At 38.3% G+C, this 27,477-nt stretch overlaps 1 protein-coding gene across 2 annotated transcripts in view; it reads left to right on the top strand.

Annotated features, from left to right (window-relative positions):
• LOC149442236 (homeobox protein Meis1) overlaps positions 1–27,477 on the top strand; it is a 192,235-nt gene that overhangs the window by 141,401 nt on the left and 23,357 nt on the right. For both annotated transcript variants that reach the window (XM_089656326.1, XM_089656327.1), the window contains exon 9: positions 15,843–15,919. In XM_089656326.1, the coding sequence (XP_089512452.1) occupies positions 15,843–15,919 (77 nt within the window). The remainder of the gene's footprint in view (positions 1–15,842; positions 15,920–27,477) is intronic.

The raw sequence follows: 27,477 nt of genomic DNA, 5'->3' as shown, positions 1-27,477 counted from the left end.
GGCTCCACCAGACTTGCTGATTCTTAAATTTACTGGTCTGGCTACAACTTGGAATGGTGATTCTGGTGTACAGTTGGCTGTTTAGGCAAAGGCAACCATCAATTGTTTGTCCCAAGCAGAACTTGTCTCTTGTTCAAAAGTGAAAATTTGCAGCCAGAGGATACAGAAGAAACAACAAACCAATTCATTTTAAGTGGATTTAGCCATAAAATATTTTTAGTGCAGCAAAGTTTTGTAGTTGATACACTTAAACTCTATTACTGTAATTTTATCAGTGAACTGTTCAGCTTTTTTGAGGCAAGGTTGGCCACATACATTTTAGTTTGATAACCTGTTATCATTTATCCTTTTGTGGCATGCACACAGTAATTAGCAGCTGTTCTGGCCTGTGGAATTCTAAATTCTAAGAAAATATTGGAATGGTGTTAGCATTAGAATTTTGTTGACAGATGTTTCCTACATTCAGACATATCTCAAAACCCAAATGGAGTTCGAATGTAACCATGCGGTGTTTGTACAAACTGTAACCATATTGTCCACAGAGCTGGCTGCAGCTGAGCTTGGCAACAACCAGGTTACATATTACTGGTGCATATATTTCCATATTAGCAAGGAGATGGCTAAAACGATTAAGAGGAACAGTCATATAACAATGCCATTTCACACAGATTATATGCATATATGCCTATACTTTTTGCACATGTTTTCTTTTGACTACTAAAGTAAATATTTAATTAAATTGAAAACAAGACAGATGGTTTCCTTGTATGTAACTGCATACTTAAATTTTTTTTCTCTTCATTCCTTTCTTCTTGTTTATAACCATTCATTAAAAAATACACTTTTAAAGATATCTTGCAACATAAACATTACATCAGCCACTATAGAATGGTTATCTAGCAATGCTATTCTCACTCCCCACAACTTCCTTTCCTTTCCAGCACCTCCACACCCATTCATGAGACATAACAATGTCCAGTTTTTCCAACTTCCAACAGCTGACACTGTAGAACAGAACAGACAACATTCAGAAAAGAACAGGTGTTCTTCACAGTAACAGAAGTACCATAATCTCAGAAATTATTAAGCAGGAAACAATACTAGGAGAAAAAACACTTTAAAAATTGCCCTTATATATTGGAGGAATGAGAAAGACAAACACAACAAGAAACCACTTTTTATGAGGTCATTCCTCCACCATAGGATGTCTTAGCTGAACAGGTGTGACTGGTGAAGAAGTTGTTCTTGTTATAATGTAGGATCTTCTACTCTGATCTGTGATGGTAGCCAGCATTATATTGATTAAAGGTTGCAAAAACGGACAAAGCTGTTCAGTTTCTAGTTTTTTTTTTTTTACTACATATTCACTTTTCCATCATTATAAAAAAGATAGATAATGAAAAGTAATTGGTTGCATTTAGTGACCTCAATAACCTCCATTTAATTTACAGGATAACAAGTGCAAAAGTTACCATGTTGTTCACAAAGTGAAGTCCTTATACTCTTGCTCATTGATTCTTGAAGTATTCATATAGGGCCATTGCACGCAAGTGTGCAGTTTAAAAAAAGGTCACTTTACCATGTTGTATTCTAATAAAATGATTTATTATCCATTTATCACATCAATCAGTACTTTCTAAAAGATCCATTGGTTAGTGGCATTGTCAACCATTTCATATATTAAATTACCCTGTGTGTAGTTAGTACATTATTAATTAAATATTAGAAGAAACCTCTATATAGCCATCATGTTCTATGCCCATGGTCACAATTCATGTTGCACGAATTAGCTGTAGACAAATGTATGCAGCTTTATCTACAGATTCCTCATGACAAGAAGCAACATTGGAACTAATAGAAACTACCTAACCCTATGAGGGTAACACAGTGCATGTCAGTGAATATCACTTAAAAATGGAGAGTTAACACTTCTCATATATACACATATCCTCTGTGCCTGTAAATGCAGACAGTGTAAATGCCTGGATTTGTCTCATCATCAGTCCCTACACAGCAGTACTCTCTCTAGTAGAGGTAGGGCCAGTACTATCAGCCAATCAGGCTCTTCTGCAGTGAACATTCTGACAGTAGGAGAGAGCAGAGTCAGCAGAGTTGATGACTTATCGGCTTCCTGCTGCCCCTCCAGTATCTAATCAGCAGGCTGTCGGTGTGTATAATTAAAAAAGCTTTACTACTGTGGCACTGTAGGTTGAGGGCCCAGCTTTACTAAAAGTCTAGCTATATAGAATAACAGTTTGACAGGCAATACAGATCCCATCCATGAATTTAAAATTTGTGTTTACCTGCTTGTCAGGAGTTCAGCTTTAAACACTGTTTAAAAGAGAGACAGTTTTATGTCAGACAACTTATGGAGGATGAGGTTTGAGACAGAACTTGTTTAGACGTTTGTTATCTTCTTAGTAAGCTCTGTGTAAGATTATTTTCAAATTTCCTTCATCCATTACAAAACGCTGTCACAGGGGCACGTCAATGAGGGAGAGAATGTTTTTGATACGTGGTTACCAGAGCAGATAAGATAATGCCTGTATCACTGTCCTGGCATCCGCAGAGGCTGCCAGTGGTGGAAAATCTGATGAAAGGAGAACATTTGGACAAGGCAGTTCATTAAGATATAAAAAGCTGGACATTTTCCATCTGCCTCCACTGTGGCCTTGCTTTATTTTTATTGTCATTACTTGTACTACTGTATAAGCTTATTAAAGGGAGCTATGGTGTGCTAATAAAATGTTTTTGGCCAGAAGAAAAAAAATATATGCCGTTAATAAATGGTGAATAATTAGTTTATTTTATTCTCTTGTTGATGGCTACGAAGCATGACTACAAGGCAAAATGGGCCTATGTGCTATTTAATAATTGCTTTTTCACCTTGTTGTTTTACATGGTTCTATACTACTGTACACATATACATTATATTGCCAAAAGTATTAGGACACCTGCCTTTACACGCACATGAACTTTAATGGCATCCCAGTCTTAGTCAGTAGGGTTCAATATTGAGTTTGCCCACCCTTTGCAGCTATAACAGCTTCAACTCTTCTGGGAAGGCTGTCCACAAGGTGTGTCTATGGGAATGCTTGATCATTCTTCCAAAATTGCATTTGTGAGGTCAGGCACTGATGACGGGCGAGAAGGCCTGGCTCGCAATCTCAGCTCTAATTCATCCCAAATGTGTTCTATCGGGTTGAGGTCAGGACTCTGTGCCAGGCAGTCACATTCCTTCACCCCAAACTTGCTCATCCATGTCTTAGTGGACCTTACTTTGTGCACTGGTGCGCAGTCATGTTGTAACAGGAAGGGGCCATCCCCAAACTGTTCCCACAAAGTTGGGAGCATGAAATTGTCCAAAATATCTTGGTATGCTGATGCCTTAAGAGTTCCCTTCACTGGAACTAAGGGGCCAAGCCCAAAACCTGTAAAACAAACCCACACCATAATCCCCCCTCCACCAAAGTTTACACTTGGCACAATGCAGTCAGGCAAGTACCATTCTCTTGGCAACCACCAAACCCAGACACGTCCATTGGATTGCCAGAAAGAGAAGCATGATTCGTCACTCCAGAGAACATGTCTCCATTGCTCTAGAGTCCAGTGGCGACATGCTTTAGACCACTGCATCCAACACTTTGCATTGCACATGGTAATATAAGGCTTGGTTGTAGCTGCTCTGCCATGGAAACCCATTCCATGAAGCTCTCTATGCACTGTTGTTGTTCGAATCTGAAGGTCACAGGAAGTTTGGAGGTCTTTAGCTATTGACTCTGCAGACAGTTGGTGACTTCTGCGCACTGTGCGCTTCAGCATGCATTGACCCCGCTCTGTTATTTTACGTGGCCTACCACTTTGTGGCTGTTGCTGTTGTTCTCAGTTGCTTTCACTTTGTTATAATATCACTAAGAGTTGATTGTGGAATATTTAGTAGGAAGGAAATTTCATGGATGGACTTATTGCACAGGTGGCAACCTATCACGGTACCACTCTTGAATTCACTGAGCTCCTGGGAGCCATGACTTTTTTTGGCTGTGGACTCATTCTTTTCCAAATGCATATTCTTTTCTCCTTTTAAGATCTACTGCAGAGTGTGACCTTTCTCAGTTTGAAATTTTGTATGAACATTAACTTTAAAATGGAATTCCAGTCATATCCTAACTAAATCTAAATCTACCCCCACCCTCATTCTAAGGGTATTCTATCTACCCTTTAAAAAAGAAGATCTGTACACTTACCTATTCTGAAGCCGCCGCGGTCCGGTCACATGACCGGCTTCCAGTGCCAGCTTCAGTGTAGGGGAGAGGTAGCAACAACAGCTGCAGAGCCTGGGTGATGATGTCACACATAAACTTACTATGGGGCAGCTGTCGGCTGTCCCTCCTCTACACTGAAACTGGTGTGGAAGCCGGCCATGTGACAGGAGTGACTTTAGAATAGGTCAGTCTAGACATCTTTTCTTTTACAGGGTAGATAGAATAGTCTTAGAATGGAGGTGGGAGATGGTTTAGATATAGTTAGGTTTTGACTGCAATACCACTTTAAAGCTTCAAATGTTCAAGTTTGAGGCCATTTCAGTCCCAGGCTACACACAGGAGCCCATACATAGGGCACATCCAACCTTAAAGACAGCACAATAAAGGGGTGCCCAGGAGTGGGGGGCATGCTCCAAACTTGCACCAGGGCCATCTGTAGCTATGGGTAAAATTATACCAATGGAAATCATTCTCTACCAGCAAGCAAAAATGTCTCACATGCTTACCCATAAATGTGTAAAAATAAAATGTAATACTTGTTTTGATTAAAGCATTTTTATTCTTTAATAATTGTATATTTTAATACGATAGCAAAATATATTGGCCCAATTGTATAGTGCTTGAAGCAAAATCATGAGATTTCCAATGCTCTCTTGCTTTACAACATCTTTACTATTATTAACAACCTTAGGGTTTACTCCATTCAGCTGCAAAAAATAGCTCACAATAAAAAATAGCTTGCAAATTTACATTGCATGTTAGCCAAATCTAACATTTGATATATTCATATTACCTAGAGTTTAGAATTTATATATGCCTGCATAAAACCAGAAAATAAAACACATATATTTATTCTTATTTTTTGTAACCAGCAGTTTTAAGTAAGCCATGTTTACAGAAAGAGCTCCCTTGTGATCTCGGACAAGTCACTGCTGCTCTGGCACTAAAATTAGATTGTAAGGTTCTAAGGGCAGGTGTCCAGTGAGCCTGAAGAAATGGATGGTTCTGTGCTGTGTACCTTCTGTTTAAAGAGAGACAGCTATTTTTAACCATAGAGAAATGCCTGCTAATTCCAGTGTTAAGTCGCAGCTCTTTCCCTACAAGTGTAGAATATTTTTCTTTGGTATAAGGAATATTTAAAGAAAATTGTTATTTTATACCCTAATTAAATCCCAAGCATGTCTACCCATCATCTGAATGCCAACATCCCTAAATAAGTCTAAACACATAACTAATCTGGATGGGACTTTCTAGACATTCCACATATTTACATAAATAGCTGTATAAAACATATTTTAAAAATGTTTTACTAAAAAAATTAAACATACATTTTATACAGCTACTTATGTGAATATGTGGAATGCCTAGAAGGTCCCATCCAGAAAAGTTATATGTTTAGTAATTGTACACCCTACTAAAATCTTCACTCACAAACTCACCTTTGTTAATATTTTGTTTTATTTTTAAAGATTTTCTTACCTTTGTCTGTGTCTGCCATTTCTGAGTTTCCAAATTTAATGAATTATAGAACATCCCACCATTACAGTTTCAAGGGAAGCCATTGAGGGTTATTTACTAAAACTGGAACGTGCAAAATCTGGTGCAGCTCTACATAGAAACCAATCAGCTCAAGGTTTTATTGTCAAAGCTTAATTGAACGAGCTGAAGTTAGAAGTTGACTGGCTACCATGCACAGCTGCACCAGATTCTGAGTGCCCCAGTTTTAGTAAATCCCACCCATTGTCTTTTTAATGGTCCAAATGGCTTGGATTTAAATACTATGGTAATAGTTATATATACAAACGTTCACAGGTACGCATACACAATATTAATTAAAAATGTACTTAGTAAAAGGGGTAGGAGGGAGAAGAGAACCACATGCTCATTAGTTTTATGAGCCACACAGAGTTACTTATATGTGTGGGATTGTCAGCAACTCATTCATAATATTCACGCAGTATTCTCCTGAATATTGGGTAATTTCTACCATGGACGTGTACAGAATGAAGAAATACTCCCAAGTTACAGCCAAAGGTGCAATAATAAGGTAAAAAATAACAGAGATACATTAATACTTCAGTTATGTTACATAGATTCCTGAAAACATGCTAAGAGGTGAAATTATGCTTTAAATAAGGAGCCAATGGGGGTTTGAAGAAAACAGAAAATTGTCTCCATAATAAGACAACAGACAGGAAGCCAAGCATTTATTCTTTTAATTCCAAGGCATGTGCAGCATTGATTCTGGGAAAGGAGGTCAGCTTTCTCATACATAATCTCTGTTTTATGGCTTTCACTCATTCTTTAGGTGTTAGCAAAGATCAAATAGAGAGCACTCCTGAAGAACCATTACAACTACTGCTCTGCCTTATACACAGTCCCAATCATTAATTTCTTTTGTGAGAACTAAAGGTAATTTTGTTTGCTCTGCTAATGCATTGTAGTTCTCCTTAGGTTCCACAATATCCTTTCTCATATTCCCTTCTTGATCAATTGTTTGCAAATAATTAAGCTTTTAAGAGATAATGGTACAAGGCTAATGGAGACAACCAGGCAGAAGTCTCAACTTGTTGTTTGCAAAGGATAGACAGATTTCCTTAGATACTTTAAACGTGATTTTATCAATAGGTTTATTTCATTTGTTTTGTGAAATGGAACAGTTGTATATCTATAGGTATGAGGACTCGCAAGAAGACTTCATGAAGTGGTCAGGCTCAGGGTTATATGCACAGGTTGTTTTTTTAAAGCAGAAATCAAACCAAAAATAATTTTTTTTAGTTTTGGTTACAGTGGAGAAAGGTTGGAAATGCTGCCAGGTCCTCATTGTTGTCTTTCTCCCAATTGGAAAGATTCCTCCCACTGAGGACATTTCCCCCGCCCCCTGTTCCAGTAACTGGGCAAACCTGTTCTGGTGACACCTCTCAAAAGTGGGATTGTTTTTCACATTGGTAGATTTCCATTCATATCCTGTCACATGTCTGGAATTAGAAAGAGGAGGAGGAATCTTCCCAATGGGACAAAGACTTTTTTTCTCTTTGGTTTATTACCAATACATTTTAAATGTAAACACCACACAAAAGTCTTGGTCAGAGCAATGGAAGTTAGTAATATTATTATATTTTACAAACATTTTCTCCAAATCTTCCATCCAAAATAAAAAACATAGGTTTTCATTTTGTCAAGATCCACCCAAGCAGATTGCATTTACTTGAAGTAATATTATGGGCTTAATTTTTTTTTTACATAATAAACGCATCATACTTACCTGCTCTGTGCAGTGGTTTTGCACAGAGCAGCCCAGATCCTCCTCTTCTCAGGTCCCCTGCTGGCACTCCTGGCTCCTCCCTCCTGTCAGGTGTCCCCACAGCAAGCAGCTTGCTATGGGGTCACCCCGCTGCTCCGTGTGTCTATTCATGAAGCCATGACTTGGCGCACCCCTCACTGTCACTGTCTGGGATTGGCAGCAGTGGGCGCCAATGGCTCTCACTGCTGTCTCAGCCAAGGTGGTGAGGGAGTTCTGGGATTTCCGAGACTCCAGTGCATATCACTGGATCAAGAGGGGACTTAGGTGAGTATTGGGGGGGGGCTGCTGCACAGAGAAGGTTTTATTACCTTCATCCATAGAATGCATGAAGGTAAAAAACCTTGAGCCTTTCCAACCACTTTAAAAACTTGCCTGCAGAGGTACCAATACCTCTAGACTCAGAAGACCACTGTTAGGGAAAAAAAGAACCACTATCAAAGTTCGAAAAGTTTGACCCTTAACCTGTTGTGTCCCACAGATAAAGTTGGCCATACGCTAGTAGATTTTTGTTCAAAAATTTTAACTTGTGGAACACTTGTTGGATTTTTTAATGGTTACAGGGGTCAAATCAGCTTTCATTTTCGACAACAAAAGTCAAAGGAGCTGGATGGAAAATTTTTCTCAATTGACTTTCTAACAGTGTATGTAGTTTTCATTCACAAAAGTCCATTCACTCCATAATTGAATGTTAAAAGCAAACTTTTTTTAAGTAATTTGGAACGACATTCATTGATCAAGTCATTGAACGTACTGATGGGATTTTTTGTAGGAATGTTCATATAATTGTTTGAAAATTTACTAGCGTATGGAAAATCTAAGAACAGTCCCAAAAATATATAACAGAAAGCATACATCTTTCAGGTTATGAGTGTGTCGATCTGTGGCTTTGAAGAAATAAAATCCTTCCATGGTGTCGATGTTAAAATCGTGTCCCAATTTAGTGACTTTGTTTAGCTAGTTAAAGCTCCCACTTAAAGAATCAATCCACCATAATATGTTTTTTGAATTTGTTAGGTTTAACAAACACTCAACAACATGTCGAATCATCCACCGACTTCTTATATCTCTCTTGGTGTCAGGTGGCAATGTCCCACATTAGATTGCAGCTAAGATCCATGTTCTTTCTATCCCAACCGTTACATGGGGATATCACTCTCATTTACTGGTGTCTCCATTCATTCTTTTATTTTACTTAAAGGATAAAGTTCACCTTTATAAAAAAAATTAATAAATGCACATTTTTTGCAAGTTAAAAAATGTGCATTTATTATTTTTTTTTCTAAGGAGCCTGCAGAGCATTGCACCTGCCATCAGTAGATCACGGGTGCAATCTCAGGATCCTGCAGATGCTCAGCATAGCTGTCTGCCCATGCCTCATACAGGCAGGCAGTTACTTGAGAACAAGTAGATCAATAAACTACCAGAGTGCTCACCATCGAGCTCATAGTTCATAGAGGACTACAAGCCATCAGCCGCAATAGATGATGGTACTTGTAGGCTTTCATTCACAGGAAACTGTGAATGAATGACGTGGCCATGTGGGCGAAGCCCCACATGGCCATGTTATTTTTAAATCGTGACAGTGGGTGCTGGGCGAAGATCCCCTGCCCATTGTCACAGAGGGGGGAGAGGCTGAAGTTTCTTAGGGAGGTACATGTAACATGTTGCAGAGGTGAACCTATCCTTTAATGGAAAGTGCAGCAGAAGAGGTAAGGTCCATATACAGAAATTCCAATATGGATATCTGGAAAGCATAAGTAGCCAGCCAAAAGTTTTATTCAGTGGCATGTACCAAATATGAATTTATCAGTTTTGGGCACACTGACCCTGTACATGAAAACAAATTATATCTAAACAATTTATTTTATTTTTTAAGCTAGTTTGCAGCCTGCAACGTGCTTAGCTGCAATGTAGAGTATTAACTGGCAGCTCTGTCATATGATACTAATCAGGACAGATGAGCTTTTTGTCAGTTATTTTCATTTTACTTTTCTCCACTGTCCTTAACCCATTAACAATAGTAAGTGAACTTGAATTTCCTTTTTTTTGCCAAGTTAGCCTATGGCACGGTGGTGGTACCTTGTCCCATCATGACTTAGCTGCATGTGGAGATAACATTCTAATCACCCCACTCGTTTCTCCTCAGACCACTTTTATCCCCCTCCTAAAAAAAAGGAACACATAACTCCCAAAACTCTCTTTTTTAAGAGGGATGGAAAGTATTTAAGTATTTTAAACATATTAAGTTTCAGTTAAAAGGTCTGTGTCATTATGGACCATTGGCTGAGGAGGATTATCTGCATGAAGTCATGGCTTTCATGTGATTATGGCAATTATAGATTTTTCATGAAATTGAAAGTTTCTGCTGCAGTAAGCCAGTAAATATGCTAAAAAAAGAAAAGATCAGATGACTTGAATATGCAGTTGTATAGTTTGGGAAAATGTTTAATACAACAGAGTACTGTTTGCCATATTTTAATGGTTTTGGTGTTTTGTTGTTTTTTTATCATTATATGGTGGTTAAATTAATGTGATACCTAATTTGTCTGGTCTGGTATTTTGGAAAGAATGCTGAACAATTGAATATAGCATAAAAGACATTAAGTCCTCATTTTCAAAGGCTTGAGGCAGACTAGCAATTATTGCTTTTTTATGACATTCAACACAGTTTGCTCCAATTACTTAAAGCAAGATCACAGTCTCTGGGTTTTTGTTTTACTTCATATGCTCATGGCCAGTGTAAGGGTTTAGAAATTAAATAGCACTTTTTTCTTTAAACATGCTTTGTGTCCAAAAGATCCCCTTCACACGTATAAAGTCTGATGCAGTGTGTCATGTCACATGTTGTGGTACATGGCGCACTGTGCATAGTAGTGTGCTGCAATGTAGGGGCATTTGAGATATATTTCCTAAGTGCATCAAGGTGCCATACAAATTATTGGCACCGCAACACGGTATGTGCCTTGCAAGAATATACGGTACTTTACTGCAATACATAGGTGTGAAGCCAGCCTTAAAGCCCATATCCCACTGTACCTCTCTCCCCATGCAACACCAGAGCTGGTGATGAATCTTTGTCCCTGCCTACAAACAGACATTCACAAAAGTACTGCTACCAATGTGAATTTTGTGGTAGATCTCTTGCACACACAAAAATTAATTTAGCAGTCACTTTTTGTGGAATTTAGGAAACCTAAAATGCAAATTACATATTTACATAGTTGCTTAGTTTGTAAGGTTGAAAAAAGACACCAGTCCACCCAGTTCAACCTGAGCATGTGTGTGTGCTTTTTTGTTACTACCATTTTCCATCCTTGTACATTGCATTCAATAAGAAACACATCTACAAGTTTTTAAATTCATCTATACTCCCTATTCACTCAATCAACAGTGGAAGGGAGATCCACATTCTTATCACTCTAAAAGTAAAAAACCCAGTTTACCCAGTTTAACACTGAACTGTTTCTCGTCCAACTTCATTGTTTGGCCATGTGTCTTCTTTAGAGACCATAGGTTAAATAGTTTTCTCCCAAAGCTACTGTCATCATTCAAAGTTTTGTATATTGTGATCATATTCCCTATTCTTCAGGGAGAATAAGTTTAATGTTTGTATGCCAAGTTCACATTTTTGCACTTAGCATACAGATCATTGTGTAATCATCAATCAAAATATTGGTTATACTGGACGATTTTAGATCTAATATGTCTACATTTGGATAGATAGAAGATGATTCCCTGGCCAATCAGCTAATAAGGGGATAATAAGTCTACTTACACCATAACTGCCTCTTCTGGTGACACTTCTTTTCCCCTCCACAGTCTAGTGCTGGTGATGGTGCTGAATCTCTAGATCTGTTAGTCATATATAGCTCCAGACGAGTCTTGTAAAGACACATTGATATATCTGTGGTCATTATCAAAGAGAATATGTAAGGATATTATTCATGAGTATTTCACTTACATTATCTAATATGTAATATGTTCTATTTTACTTAAAAAACAAAGCAAGCACTGCATTCCTTTGGAGAGGGTAATTACTGAATATGTGAACAAGTGAAAGGGCAGGAATGACCATCTTTAATACATTTTAAATGACCATACACAATGTGGTCTATATTGGGAAAGAAAAGATGGGACCTTTGCACATTCCTTTAATCCCTGATGTGCACATCCAGGTTTACAGTGTTTTCCAGAGATTGGGGTGTGATTTACTGGCATTACGCAACCCAACTCAAGGTGGCTCATGGCATGGTTCAGCATCATGAGTATCATGCTGCTCTTTTGTTTCATGACCTGAGTGCTAGGAACATGACTATAGAATTATTTGCTCAATGACTGTCACTTCAGTACCATGCATTGTACACTGATCCGCATTGCTATCATGTACATTAATTCACTATTTAGATATAAAGGCACAAATCAATGGTACAGGGAGAGGGTCTGTTAGAATCTGTGGCAGGTATGAGGGCCTGCTATGGAATATGGGGTGGGAGCACCGGAAAAAGTGGGTTGCTGTATGGGTGACAATTAATATTGCAGGTGGCAGGCTGTGTAATGAGTGGTGCTGGCTGTGAAATAAGGACAGAGGGCTTCTATATTGTAGAATATGTGAATGAGGCTGTCTGCCCACCCTTTCTTTGTGTTTGTATTGGTGTGTGTGTATGCCTGTGTTTTATATATATATTCTGCTATTGGAAAAAAGATATGTTTACTAATGGCTACGGCAGTGACATCATGATAGATGGGAATTTCATTGTGCTAAGAAACGTATGTTGTGGGATCATGACCCTGCAGGGAAAAGGGGGGGGGAATGATAGGATTCTGGTGGGGGTAATTCCTCTGGATGGATGGCACAGAAAATAACCTTTCATAGTATTTATGGTACTGTGGACACAGAACAGTTTAGAAAACTTTATTATGGTAGATCCTGACTGATCAAGTTTTTGAAAACACTGTACTTTACATCTTAGAAGATCTCGTTCTTACTGCCTAGGAAGCAGTAATGGTGAACCCAGGGGTTGTCTCTGTCCATCTTTGCTTATCAGAAGGAAAACATTAGAAATCATAGAGCACTTTATAATCTGCCGGATTAAGATACTAACATAGGTGTAGGTGTAAGGTAGTAGTGTTTGATGCACAAAGAGAAGATATGAAGCAACATTAACCTGTTTGTGGCTGTTTATATTTGTTATTTGTATGTTTTCTACATATTTATGCTCTGGTTGTGTGCCTCTGAGTGTGCATGGTGTGCACATAGCATTCCCTAGTCATAGGAATCATTTTATAGTGGAATGGAACCAGTGAACACTCACAATGCACTTCTCATGCAGCAACGCTTACCTTGTGTGTGGAAAAGAAACAAGCACTCACAGAAGTGAAGCTATGCTTACATAGAGATTGGGATTGTCTTCTTGTAAAAATAAGCAAATCAGGCTGGCTTTTCCTGGGCTGACGTAGACTTTACACCTCTTAAAGGGTGCATTGTACAATAAGTCAGAAGAATAGTGAAATGCTTTTAAAAACAACAAAACTGTATACAGTGAGACATGGATCAGAGTATAGCAGGCAGGCATGCAAGAAATGTTAGGGCATGTCTAATCCGACTTAGCAAATAATGCTAATGGAATTAAAAGCTAGCCTAACCAGCATGTTCTTATACAGAAATGGCCCTTTCACAGGTGCTGGCTTTTAGCAGTACTACAAACTCAAGTATATATCGATATCCTGAATAGGGATGTATTATTGTTGGCTGATCCTACACATAGTTGAATGCACGGTAATGTCCCTTTGTTAAAATCTGTTTATACATTAAATATTGACTCTTGAGTGTATCCATAGTGGAGCACGTTATTTTTTTTTTCTCTGAAAAACTACAGAAGCAAAATAAATGAACTATTGTCTTGTGGGTGCTGGTTAGAAAGGGTATAGGTTCACATACTAAAATGCTTCCAGATAAAATTTCTTATTTCTCATTTCCTTTTGGCATTTGCCCATCAGGAGATGTTTCTTAGCAAGATCCTTTCAACCACTTATGATGCTTTCATTATTTTTATTAGTTTTCCTGTGCTTTCCATTGCCTTGGTTCCCTTGTAAAGTTTTTTTTATTGTATTTCTTTTGCACTTCTCAAATATTAGAAAGTTAGCTTATGTAAATGCCATACTTTCATAATGTCTTTGTTTTCCATCATGGTCTGTATGTCTGGACATTCTTAACACATTTTTGTCTCATATGCAATGGACGTTGAGTATTAAAAGTTGGCCTGGACAAATCCCAGGAAGCCAACAAGCCAGAGGGCCTGAACAATTATTGTTGGTGTCTTCATTGTTTCAAATTTTTCTCATTGCTGTTAATAGAAGCTTTTGTTTCTTGATGCTGTTTTTGCTAGTTCCAGTTTTGATAAGACCACTTGGTTCGAAATTAAGTTTCCAGAAAAATCTGATAATTTTGACAAAGTTGCTGTTGTTTTTTTTCTGTTTTTCTTTTTTTTTCAGTCATTCAATAAGCCCTTTTTGAGGCTGTTTTGACTTCATATTTGACCAAAATCTGTTGGTCAATGAAATGTAACGACTGTAGATTGCTTGATTTTTGACAGTTACTTTTTATTGTATTTACAATTCCCGGTGAATTGAAAGTGTTTGTAGTTGACTAAAAATTACCACATGTAGCTAGCCTTACAGTGCATATGCAGGATCAGAAAATGGTGTCATACTATTGAAACTAAAGCAGCCTGCTTGTATACAAAACCAATAAAGATTGGGTGCACAGTAAAAAATAAATATTATAGTTATTTAAAACACTTTTTTCTTTTTTTACTTCAATTACTGCATAAAAACAGCATGAAGGACCATTGTGTACACAATGAGCTCATAAAGTAACCCAGTGCAATTATAAACACTGTTTAAAAAAATGTCAGCTTCCTGTGTTGAACTAGGAGATAAGTGTGTCATTCACGTGGCTGTGCAGTAAGGAAGGGTATGTGATGCACAAGCTTAGTTGTACAGAATAGCAAATTTTGTTTGAGACCATGGAGGCATCAGTCCTAGGCATCTGGATGCACAAGCTGCGTTGGTTGTGAATAGGAGAATAAGGGCGGCCATACACAAAATAGCAAGATGTCTGCCCTTGATTTCTAAAGTTGCTGCAGTGCTTGGGCCAGATCTTTATACCTCTGCTTTTTGCAGTGAATATTCAGTAGAAGGCTTCCTTTCATTTCTACAGATAACTTCTGTATATAATACCAATCAATCCTAATGTCATACAGTAGATGCCCTGTAGCATGTAGTAGTTAGCCCTATATGGCAAAAACAAATAACAATGCTCAAAATGATCTTGTAAATTTGAAATATCTGACTGTGTAGAGTCAATGTTTTTCACATTTCTAGGTGTATGCTGATCATTTTGGGCTCCTTGTTCCGCATTCACCATATTATATTAAAGAAGGAAAGGAAACACTTTGCAGCACTGGGTTTGGGATGTAAATGGAATCATGTTTTTGCTTTATTATCTGATTGGGTTCATTTGAGAACACTATATCTGTTAAAGTTCCCTGCAAGCCTTGTCAGTGAAAGTGCGGTGATCTCTAAGAATATTGAAAATGCTTTCTTAAAATGGTTAATTATCATCTTTTAATAAGTCGTTTAGTGTGATGTAATTCTTCCTAGTAAAGAACATTTAGGTTCTCATAGGAAATCTTAAACCTCAATTAACCATAACATTAATTAAAAAAAAACCTTTTGAATAAGAGCATTTGGCCTCTTGTCTCATGATTAGACTTAGACAGTTATGTTAATGTCAAGCAAAATATGCAGTTAAATGACCTTAAGTTGGCATGTGTTCAAAATCCCAGCATTTCGTTGATGAGTCAATGTGGAGAATCCAGTTCGCCACTCCAAAAGGGACTTTTTATATCTCCGGCTCTCTTATTTTGAACATTGCAAATTAAATTTAGAGCTATTGCGAGCAGCGGCTTATCTGATTGTCTGTTGGCATGATACTTCCTTGATTTTTTTTTTCTCCTACTGTGTGCCAGTGGAAGATAAAACTAAATATCAGTGAACAGGCAGGATTCCTAATAGCTGTTTCTTCACTTGGTTAATTCTTATAATTAGTAAGTCTGTGCGGCCTAATAATTAGATGATGTAGTATACAACTAATAAAAGAATGACACACCTCAAGTATTTTGTGCTTTTAATTATTGACTGCATGCTGGCATTTTTATTTGCAACAAAAGAGATGTAATCACGGACTGAAAATATGTCCCTTTATTATCTTGCAGCACCCCTACCCTTCAGAAGAACAGAAAAAACAGTTGGCACAAGACACAGGTCTCACCATACTTCAAGTGAACAATTGGTGAGTAATTTGACTCAGTGTTTATGTACAATCAGCGCTCCAGCCTCTGGCAACCTGCAGCTAATCATTTGTGCTACTCTGGCACGCCCTGTAATTGCCTACTTTCCCTCGTAGTTTACTGATGCAAAAGTAATACCGCCTAGAGAATGTTTCCAGTGATGTGAATTTTAATACTTCTGCACCAATATGACTGCATTTGACTGTGGTTTAAAGGAGAACTCTAAGCAATCACAAAAACTCATCATCAATATGCAAAAAAAAATCTATTTACCCGTGTCAACTTTTTGTTTTGGATGCTTTGGAAGAAAAACAATAACATTCCAAGATGTTTTTGGCCTGCAGAAGTAAATATAGCCAGTCTCAGACAATGGTTGGCTTCTGTATGTTCTGTCCACCAATTACCCATTACTATGTAAATTTGTGTAGTGGTAAACAGGCTCCATCTGTAGTTAGATTTTTTTTCTCACCCGAGGGAAGATAGTTGTGAAATATAACTGTCAGTTTACCATTACACCATATGGGATTATTTGTGATTTTTTCTCCTGAAGGTGGTTTAACTTTTTGCCGCCTATATAACATATATGTGCAACAGTGAAGAGGGTGGGCTTTATCTCCTCCATGCTGCACATATGCGGCCATGGACGGCCAAGGTTTCTATGCTGAGAGCAAACTCACTGCTCACTCCCAGCACATCGACTGAGCTGTCAGAGACATGATCAAGAACCATGGGGATTGACTCCCTATCAGGGGGACTGACCATTTCGGAACTTGGGCACTGCCCGAGGGCCCGGGGTCAGTAGGGGGCCCCATGAGATGCCCTTAGTACCTTCCATAGGCTTTTTTGGGTGTGGTTTGAGTGTGGGAGAGGACACAGGGGCCCCATGATCCCCCATTGCCCAGGGGCCCCATGAGTTGTCAGTCCGCCCCTGCTTCCTATCATGTGACCTCTGTGGCAGCCAGTCACAGTGGTCATGTCATCAGAAAGACCATGTAAAGACCCTCTTAAAGGGATGCTGGGGCTGGGCAGAAAGGGATTATAGAGGCACAACCAATTTTGTCAGGCAAAACAGTGATACAATTACATTTGTAAAATGAGCATCTAAGGCATATCTTTTCTTACTATGTTTGAAGTCTGTCATGCCCAATAAAAGTGTTTTTACTGTTCCTTTTGCTCTTTGCTTTTAGAATGTGTCCATAGTTACATACTGACTTTTTACATCAGCACACCATCCCTTGTGTCTACAGCAGCCATTCTCAACCAGGGTTTTGTAGAACTCTAGAGTTGCTCCAGATGTTACCAGGGGTTCCTTGAGTTGTAATTAATTGACCTTACGTTTGATGGTGCCTGCATAGTCTCAGGGCCAATGCTGCAGAGCCAGCTACATCACAATAAAGATCTTTTTAGCTGTCCATGATGGTGGAATTCTGACCAACACTGTTAGTGGGCCTTCTTCCCAATGACCATCAGTGTAAGTGGCATTTTTCAATGACCCCGAATAAGTTGGATTTAACAAGGGTTCTCCAAGACCTGAAAATATTAAGGTTGGGAAAGTCTATAGTGATCACATGATAGCAAGCAAAATTGAACTTTTTACACTTGGCACAATATAATTTTTAAGAGTTTCAATGATATAAAAGGCAGGTCTTATTAATGATTTATAGAGTTTATATTTCAGCCATGTCTCATAGTTGATTTACCATAGAGGCAGGGTTAACTTCTTGAACAAACTCCTGTATTTGTTCCATAGTCCAAAACATACAGCAATCACTCTGAAGATCGGTCACGTCCCCTAAACACTCCTTCTTTGGTGCACCTCCCTCTGACATCACCACTGATTTATATAACAACCCACAGTATGGTTTTCCTAACAAATAGAGTTCATTATAATCAGCAAAAAAGAGAATAGTCAGAAAAGGTGTTCCTGGGAGAAACAATTCACTGCTTGTCTATAAAACAAATTCTTCAGCACACAGGCCTGCTAGCCAATAAGGGGAGGTTATTAAACTTTGTTTCCATTTGAGATCTCAGTTACATATGTTTACAAATATATCTGAAAGCTGCACATGATTTCTGAAAGGCTATATTGTAAAAATATTAAGTGGAGTCTACAATAGCCAACAAACCATGTAAAATTAACAAATTATTTGCTACATTTACAGTGCCTATTTTGCTAATGAACATTACAATGAATGATACAGTTTTGTTAACTTTTTCTCCCTTCAGTGTCATTCTGACATTTCAATGCCATATTTTCCTATCTGTGTTTGAAAAGCATGTGAGCAATGACAAGCATAAAGCAGGATTTTAGCAATAAGTAACAGGATAAGTAAGCCAGCCTCTACATTACACACTTGATTCTCCGCATGTCATGTGGATTTCCAGCTTGTCATGTGGGTATCAGAAGGATGGCTAATATGCCATAATGTTTGCTTAAGATCACTGTCTGTCCAGCAATCTTTAGTTACTTGTGTTATCATAACTTGGAACGGATACATTTGGTGTTTGATGTTGGTGGAACATACATGTTACTGTAGAACTAGAGTATGGCATTCAACTGGATGTCTGAACTTCATTACATGAAGTGTCAGTCTAATGCCGTGTAATCTTCAATGTAACACCTTAGTGATAACCAGCTACTTATGTTATAGTTGCCATTATAGGATTAATATCCAAAGTGCATTATCTGCGAGCAGCAGGCAGACACACAGCCATAGCCCATAAAGGTTATCAATCCCTGTGACCTGAATTGCCTAGGGAGATCAATTTTCTGCTGCCCTAATAAACGGCTGCTTAGCACATACAGAATTCTCTATGAATGGAAATATATTTCTACAAGCACTTTAATTTTTCCTGCATTTCTTGTCCAACTTCATTCTTTTAAAATACTTTCTTTATTTAAACCCTGCAAAAAAGGAAAAAACATGGATTTCAATGAATATTTTATGATTTCATTTTTATTGCCTTTTTTTCCTTTGTTTTTTTTATGATTTTTGTCTTATTGCTGCACTATCCAGTTTATTTAAAAATAATAGCCCTTTAGTTTTATGGAAATTTATAAGCTTGTTTTTAAGTTCATTAGTATGACCATCATGGCTAAGGTAAACACTGCATGATAGTTGAAATCAGGCTTGTACTGGTAGTATAAGTGCTAGGTACATAGATGGTCTTTCACAATAGACATTGCCAGTATGGCAGCATTCACTAGTAGGTGGCTGGAGGTGGGGAGGTTGCATGAGTATGCAGTGCAAGCTCTGCAAAGAGTAGGGGCCTGACAGATTCGTTGCAATTTTCAGCATAAGTGCACTTAGAATTTTATAGAATTCTAAGGGGTTGATTTACTAGTGGCAAATAGACTGTGCACTTTTCAAAGTGCAGTTACACTCTGCAAGGGCAGTTGCTCCAGCTCCAGCTGAGTAATTGAGCAGAAGCTCAGATGACTTTCATTATTCAATCATGTATGAGCAAAAATGCTGTTTTTTTTATTTTCCTTGCATGTGATTGGGCACTCTTTACAAAAGCTTTACCTCATTTACTAAGCTCTGGAGCAACTGCACTTGCAGAGTGTAACTGCACTTCACAAAGTGCACTGTCTATTTACCTTTAGTAAATTAACCCCTTAGTCTTTTCATGACACCCTTATTGTTATTATGCCATTTCTGTAAGACCCTTGCAATCATTTACATTTTTTTGGTCTCATAAAATGAGAGTAGTATAAGTTAAAATAGGCACTCAAACATGACTGTGCCATGTGGTTGTTTGTATCCTTTCAACCTTGAACAACTAATCAGAAATCAGCTTTAGTCCTTTTTTTTTGTGGTTGTTAAAGTGACATTGTCACTTTGTGCACTAAGGGCAAAGTGACGGGTCCCTGATAGTCCACCCCCTCAGCAAGGTGTACACACCGATCAACACTCCCTCACTGCCGCTTTACTGCCAAAGTCCACCCCGGGAAAGCTTTGGTGCTCCAGTATTATTAACCCCTCCCCCCCCCCACACACACATTACAGTGTTCAGGCCTGGGGATTTGCTTCTCTGGCATGAGAAGAGTTACATGGGGAAGTTCACATGCTTCAAGGAAGGGGGTTGACATCAAAGCAGCATGGATGGGTGGATTAGTAAGTATACCCTACTGGAGGTGCCGGAAGACACTAGTACTGAGTTGGCAAAGTGAGAGTCTCTTTTTAAACAAAACTTATCAGCTTTTGAAGTTGGGACCCAAGTATCAGCTTTGCCATTTTTCTGCAAAAATGTAGTTCCCAGTCCCATGTACATTTTATAGATTATTATCTAGTGGTAGGCTTCATGCAGTGTTGGCATAAGCTTCTCTGGAGTTGGCAGACATAAAAGAGGCCTACTACGTAGGTAAAACTCAAGCCACTTTTATGTACTTACAGCAACATAGAAAAAGGAGGTGATGTTTATTTCATGTGCATTTGTCTTTAGAATGTGTCTGACATCCTGAGATTTTAATAGATTTCAAAATAAATACCTTGGACAATGTAATTCGCTCCAGGGAACAGTAAACAAATGACTTTATGATTTATCTCACTTTTCATTTATGCAGTCAAGGATTTTCCCAAATTTTTGCTTTTCAGTCAAAGGCTCAGCCTAACTTGTTAACACACATGTACATTTTTGTATTATTAATGACAAGCTACTGTAAATCACTGTTGCAGAGATTAAATAAAATGCTGAAGGGCAGCCTGGGTGCAGATCAGTCATAAATTATTGGCAGCAACACAGCATGTGGGAATACATGAAATGTGTATAAAAACATAAACTCATGTCTAGCAGGATGGTATTTAATTGTGACTTGAAATTTTGCATTACTTTTATGATTTTTTTTTTTCAAAAAAAGTCGTAGGATTCCCAAGTGAAGTTTTTCTCAGTTACATATGTTTCCAGCCTTTGGATTGATAGTACACATCTTTGACATAGTCAGAATGCTTTTCATCATTAATAATAACCTTATATTATATAGAAGAACTCTTAAACTGTTCATGCACTGTTAGGTTTTTTCATTCAGGCTGCAGGCTGAAAAAAAATAATTAAACAGGTCCCCTTATCCATGCTATACAGCACTGATAGATATAGCTATACCTTCAGGTATACCTCGAAATACTCAAACAGCAGCTGCATCTGATTGGATGCAGCCACTGTCTGGATGAAAATGGTACATCCGACTCCTTCAGTTTCTTAACAAAGGATGTTGGGCGATAGGAGGCCGACAGGGCCACCCATGTAGCGAATTGTGGCCAGTTTATTAAGAACCAGCTGAAATTCACAGTATATGGCCAGCTAAAAAGCAGTACGTATTTTTCATTTTGGATAGAGTAAGGGAAGGTTTTAACTTCTGTGAGAGTCCCATTGGGGAGAGTTGCTTTTTCTTTCTGTCCCATAGCCAAGACAGGAAGTGAGAGGAAATCCTTCCAAAGCAAGGGAATCCCTGGGTGTCACCAGAACTAGTGTTCCCATTGGAAGATTTTCCACTTATGCCAGTTTTGGGGACAAACTAAAATTTCAGATTTTCTTTTGCTTTCACACTATGTGATAACGGTAAACAGGAAAATAGAGAAGATGACTCTCCCTAATGGTGGCACAGACAGGTGTTTTAATCTCTGTCTTCTTTGAAACAACGCCTACTGACCAAAATAGATGTATTACAAAAAATAGTAACATATTTCACATGAACCCCAAGGCCTTGGATACACTAATGTTTTTATGTCAGTAAATGATGAAAAATGCAGTTTTGAGTAGTACTGCTCAGAAGAAAATGGCTTTTATTTAACCATTAGCCGCCCGGCCTATAGCCGTTTGGCGGCGGCAAAAATGCATCAGCTTTCCGGGTGCACGCCATTTGGGTTGATAGTACACTCTATAACTCTATAACTTTCCTAAAAACTAAATAATACATCCTAATTTGGGTTATTTTCACCAAAGACATGTAGCAAAATACATCTCGGCCTAAATTTATGAAGAACAATTATTTATTTGTAAACTTTTATAACAGAAACAAAGAAAAACGTGTTTTTTTTTCAAAATTTTTGGTATTTTTTGGTTAATTTAGCAAAAAATAAAAACCCCAGCGGTGATTAAATACCACCAAAACAAAGCTCTAGTTGTGTGAAGAAAATGATAAAATTTTAGTTTGGGTACAATGTTGTATGACCGCGCAATTGTCATTCAAAATGTGAGAGCGCTGAAACGTGAAAAATGGCCTGGGCAGGAAGGTGTAAAATTGCCCGGTATTGAAATGGTTAATAGATCCACTGTTCCCCACTGCTCTGGAGACTGGACAACCAACATAAAGTGCTGTATGTTGTCCTATTCAATGATGGTGCTCCTGTTCAGCTCAAGATCAGTATGGACATGGGGTCTTGCTGTTTAGGAAAAGAGGTGGGAAAAAGGTGCCCATGTATCCTTGATTGTTTAGCTCACAAAAAACTGACACATCAGTTTTTGGTATATGCTAGAGTGGTAAAACAACAGTTTCTTACATCTTATGAAGATGAGATATTTCCGCTTTTGATTCTTCAGGAATTATAAAGATATCTCACTCTTGGAGTATCCAAGACATTTATGATGATAAGGGTTGACTAAGCCCACCAAGTGCCATCTCTAATAAAAACATCTATTTTGAGTAGATTGACCACACAGTTATTGTCCTGGGCTATGTTACTAATGCAGCCCATAGATTATGTCATCTTTCTTCCTTTCACCAGGCATGGAAGGAAAGAAAATTGCTCGATTACCCCATTAACGCAGTCAGTGTTTATGGGGGGAATTTCTTCCTCAGTGCTGTTGTGTTCTGTCAGCAGGTAACCTTCCCCAGCTGGCAGAACATAATGATCACTGCTGGCAGCTATAGCCATCGGCAGTGATTGCATGATAAAAATGAACTGGCTTATGGCTAGAATATAGTAGAGCACCTGGAAATGTTTTCCATAGCAGTCAAATCATTGGCTTAATTTACCTGTACCCTCCAGATTTATGACAACAGTATTATGAATGGCCAATTTAGGCAGCTCCACATTCTTTTAATACAAATGTTTCTTTTAAATCAGTTCCAGTTGTTTTTTTTATGTGAATAGCTTTGCTTTTAGAGTAGACTATGTCTTCTGTCTTTTTTTTTGCTACTTTTGATGTGATTGTGTTCAGGGCTCAGTCTCTTGTCCTGATGCCCATCTGAATGAATAATATAGGTATGGCTCTAGAGACAGCCAGACATTAGAAATCAAAAGATCAAAATGTTACAAATATAAAATATTGAATTCAGTTTTAATTCAAGGATGGTGAATCTTAGGACCAACCCTTCGTTTAGTTAGGCAGAGGGAGGTTTTTCTATCTATAATGTATATTTTTAATAGTTTACTTGCCAGTTAAGTGCCTCTAAAAATGAAATCACTCTGTGTGTCATTTACATGCAAGACAAGTACCAGACTCAGACATGAATCTTCCTATGGGAGTCCATTGCCCTCGCTATAAGTTTAAGAAGATTGTTCATTTGACTAACCGGAATGAACCTTTTTTCCTTTTTTTCTGCAAAGCATTCTTAACTAGCTATTATTCATAATGAACTGTGTAACTGTTTTAATTATAGTATTACACTGAGTGCACTTTTAAGGTACCCAAATTACATCAATCAGTGCTGATCACTATATAAAATGCCATATCGTTACTCCTAGGAAAGAACGTATTAATTGTAATCAGTCAAAAATGTTTAGCTTGCATATTGTCCCAGACAGACTTGGAGGGTTGCCAGTTAGCCGATATAAATTTAGAGAAGATGAAAAAAATAACTCCCAGGCCTAGGAACTATTGAACTGACAACAAACCTGCTATTGTCATTTAGGGAATTGCTCCTTTTAAATATTTTATTTTACTTGAAGGCCAGGTGTTTGTAAATGCACAAAAGGAAAAATCAATATATTATAATTATACTTCAGAAAGGCATTAAATATCTCTTGTGTATGACTTATGCCCGGTACACACTATAAGGTTTTTTTTTTTCATTCAACCCAGCGGGCCGAACAAAAAAAAGAAAACTTACAGATCCCTGGACTAACACAAGTGGTATTAATAAAGCAATCACTCCTTTTGTGCTATTGTGTTCTGACAGGGGGACTGCCCCCTCCCCCCCAACAAGAACACGCTGGTCAACACTTTCAGGCATTGGCTGAGAGCACTGATTGGAGACCGAGCGGCAGACCTTTTTCGGTCATGCCACTTGTGTTTGAACGGGGCGATACCACCAGATATTTGGCCCATGTTTACGGGGCTTTAGCTTAAATGGTAAAAAAACCTATATACTGTGTGATGACGGCCACCCTTGACTATAATCTGATTTCACAGTGGTTGTGCAATATCCTTTAGATTTTCCAGAAACTTTCCAAAAACTTTGGGTTCATGAAGCTGCATTAGTATTTAGAACTCCTTAACATGAACTATCAGGAAGCCAGTGGGGCCAATTAGGAGTCCTGAATTCTCCTGTGCTTACAAAGAACAAGCTGACAGCAAAAGGAGCAGAGAGATGACCCTAACGGTCTGCTGCTGCTGCTTCTTCAATGTCCAATAACAGGATAACCTAGCTGTGTTGCTCAACTGCAGGAGATAAAAGACATGCAACCAACCTGCCTGTGGTCATAGCATGGCTGTGTAAATCTCAGGACTAGAAAGACAAAAATACAAATCAGTTCAGTTTTAGTATAAACCACTTTATAGCTTTGAGTACTTTGAGTACAAACTAGAAAATGTAACCAATTGATGAATTTGTTGTTACAAGCAACTCAGTCCATTCTTACATTTTTAAACATTGCCCGCTTGAGTTTTCCTTAAATATTGTTTAATTGGTAGATAGGAAGCATATTTTAGATACAAATGTATAAGAATGATTTAAATATTGTTCCTGCCTTTCTTTAGATACTCTTCAAAATATTTCCAGTCAAATTTAGGACTTCCAAATGATTTTTCTGTTGAGTCTATGTACTAGCAGAAAATGGGCTTCCAACGGTTCTCCAGCATGTCAGTCATTTGATTAGCTGCAGATCCAATGGCAGATGTATTCATTTTTGAATGACATCATAGTCTTTACAAATGACCTCTTGCTTAATTTGTGGCAAGAATACATTGATGATGCATAATGATCTATGCTACATGACTAGGTTTGCGTGCATCAGTTTTTCCTCTTTATGTTATTTAAATGCTAAAGCGATTATTTCAAATTTTACCAGTTTGAATTCATTAAAATTAACAAGTTAGAATATGCATTTAGGTTTAGGGTGGTATGATGCCTACTTTGCAGATTACTTCTTTTGCATTTTGAATAGTAGTTACAAAGTAGGCAACATTTACTTGTGACTGAAACAGATTTTATGTGCTAGCACAGTGCCATGAAAAGTTGTACCTTATGGTTCACTTGTTTTGCTTAAAAGAAAATACACGTCCCAAGCTATACAGATACTGGGATACTGTTGTACACACTCTCAGTCGGGCATTTCAAATGATTCTTACTGCTGACCCACTACAATATGTGCTTGGCATTTTAGATGATGTGGTGTCTGATGCCCTTGTTAAATAAAGAGGCTGTATCTATAGCCCGGTTTCAGGCACAGATTCTGTTCCATTGGAAAAGTTCATCCGCTCCATCCCCACAAAGAGCGGGTCATCCATACTGGCACCTGGAATGATAACTACTTATAATATGTCTCCCTTCCTTTGTTTATTATGTACTTAGTGAATTTTTGTAAACATAACTTTCTGTTTTATTCTGAGGATTCACCATGATGCGATAGAGTGCTGACTAGATTATTTTAGGTAGGATATGATAGTATTTTGCTACCTCCCACCTGGCCTATTGTTAGCCTCCCTGGCGGTATTCCCGAGTGCAGCTCGGGGTAAAGTTTCAGTACCACAAGCGGTAACCTCGAGCTACACTCGGGCTTACCATGCAGCGCTGCTCCGCGATCCCTCGATCACTTACCTTGTCCTGCGCTCCCACGATGTCCCCCCTGCAGTGCCCCGGCAATGTAATCCAGCGGATGCCGGCATCTGTCATCTGGGTTCTGTCCCCTGCGAGCGTCGGGACGTACGGGAGATGGAACGGCGTGAAATTTGAAAATGACAAAAAGTGACATTCACTAAAATCATTAAAATCACATAGTAAAACATTGCTGTATCAAACCATTTCACATACATTTTGTTCCGAGTGCTTTGTCCTGTGCCCTGCCTGCATTTTTACTGTTCTTTCTGCCTGGAAACTGAGAAACGTCCATGGCGTCCAAAAAGCGTCCCTTTAGGTCAAAAGCGGTTTTAGACCAGCTAGAGAACAGCGATAGTAAATCAGAACTACTTGCAGAATTGAGTGATAATGATTCATGGGGAAATTCGTCATCAGACACTGAAAACGATTTTGCGACTTTGCTCAGTGATGTGCGAACTTGGCGCTATATTTCAATTTTCAGTGTTTTTGGTTTGATTATATTATTGGATTAAATTTATTATTATTATATTATTATTTTTTATGATTATTTATTAAATTATAATTTATAATTTCTTGTTTCAAGTTTTATCCTACCCGGAATGTTTACTAGACTCTTGTTCGGACAGATTTCAGTGAGTTATTCCTAAAAATTACAGGCCTACAATAAAAAAAAATACATATTTCCATGCAAAAAAATGTACCACTTTGAGCACAGAAATATGGACATAATCAGACCGCTAGGGAGGTTAAATGATGGCTGGGTGGAACTTTCATCTTTCCGGGTGGACGTCATGTGATGTCCTCCTGGAAATGTGCCCCACGGTACAGTGGCATGATCTGTCACCTGCTGTGTCCACCGGACACAGTTGATGACAGATCACCTGTTTTTTCAGAATTTTCAGTCTTTTTTAGCTTTTTTAGCAAATAAACAAAATACCACCAAAATAAGCTCTATTTGTGTGAAAAACATTATAAACATTTCATATGGGTACAGTGTTGCATGACCAGTTGTTATTCAAAGTGCGACAGCACTAAAAGCTGAAAATTGGCCTGGGCAGGAAGGGGGTGAAAGTGCTCAGTATGGAAGTAGTTAACATTTGTATATGGAGGGAGAAGAAATGACATTGCTCTCACCTCCCATACAGTCCCGTGTGTAGAGGAAGGCCTCAGTCATCACGTTGGCCACACCCACTGACGCGTTTCGTCCTGCCCATTGGGGCTTGATCCACAGAGATCATCTTCTACACACAGGACTGTACAGGAGGGAGAGCGGTGTCTTTTCTTCTCCCTCAATGTAAGTTACTGGACTGACACTGGGGCACTGCTCCCCTATATATGCCGGTGAGGTGATTCCTTTGACATTCAGCTTCTGAGCAGTGCCACTACGTCTCATGATTCAGCACTAACATTTGTATATGCTGATGTTTTGAATGTCTTTTGTGAGGCTTTCTTATTTTATACCTTAATTGTGGCACAAATGCTCTGGAACATCCTAACGTTTGGTTAATAAACTTTATTTTTTGATAAAAAAAAAAGGAAAATTTTAATTAATTCTTATGATTATTGGGTCTGGAAGGA

The sequence above is a fragment of the Staurois parvus genome, unplaced genomic scaffold (assembly GCF_062004578.1).
Source record: "Staurois parvus isolate SC_StPar_1 unplaced genomic scaffold, SC_StPar_1.0 ptg000898l, whole genome shotgun sequence".
Classification (NCBI taxonomy): Eukaryota; Metazoa; Chordata; class Amphibia; order Anura; family Ranidae; genus Staurois; species Staurois parvus.
The sequence above is the reverse complement of the archived record's forward strand: the minus strand, read 5'-3'. Positions and strand labels throughout refer to the sequence as shown.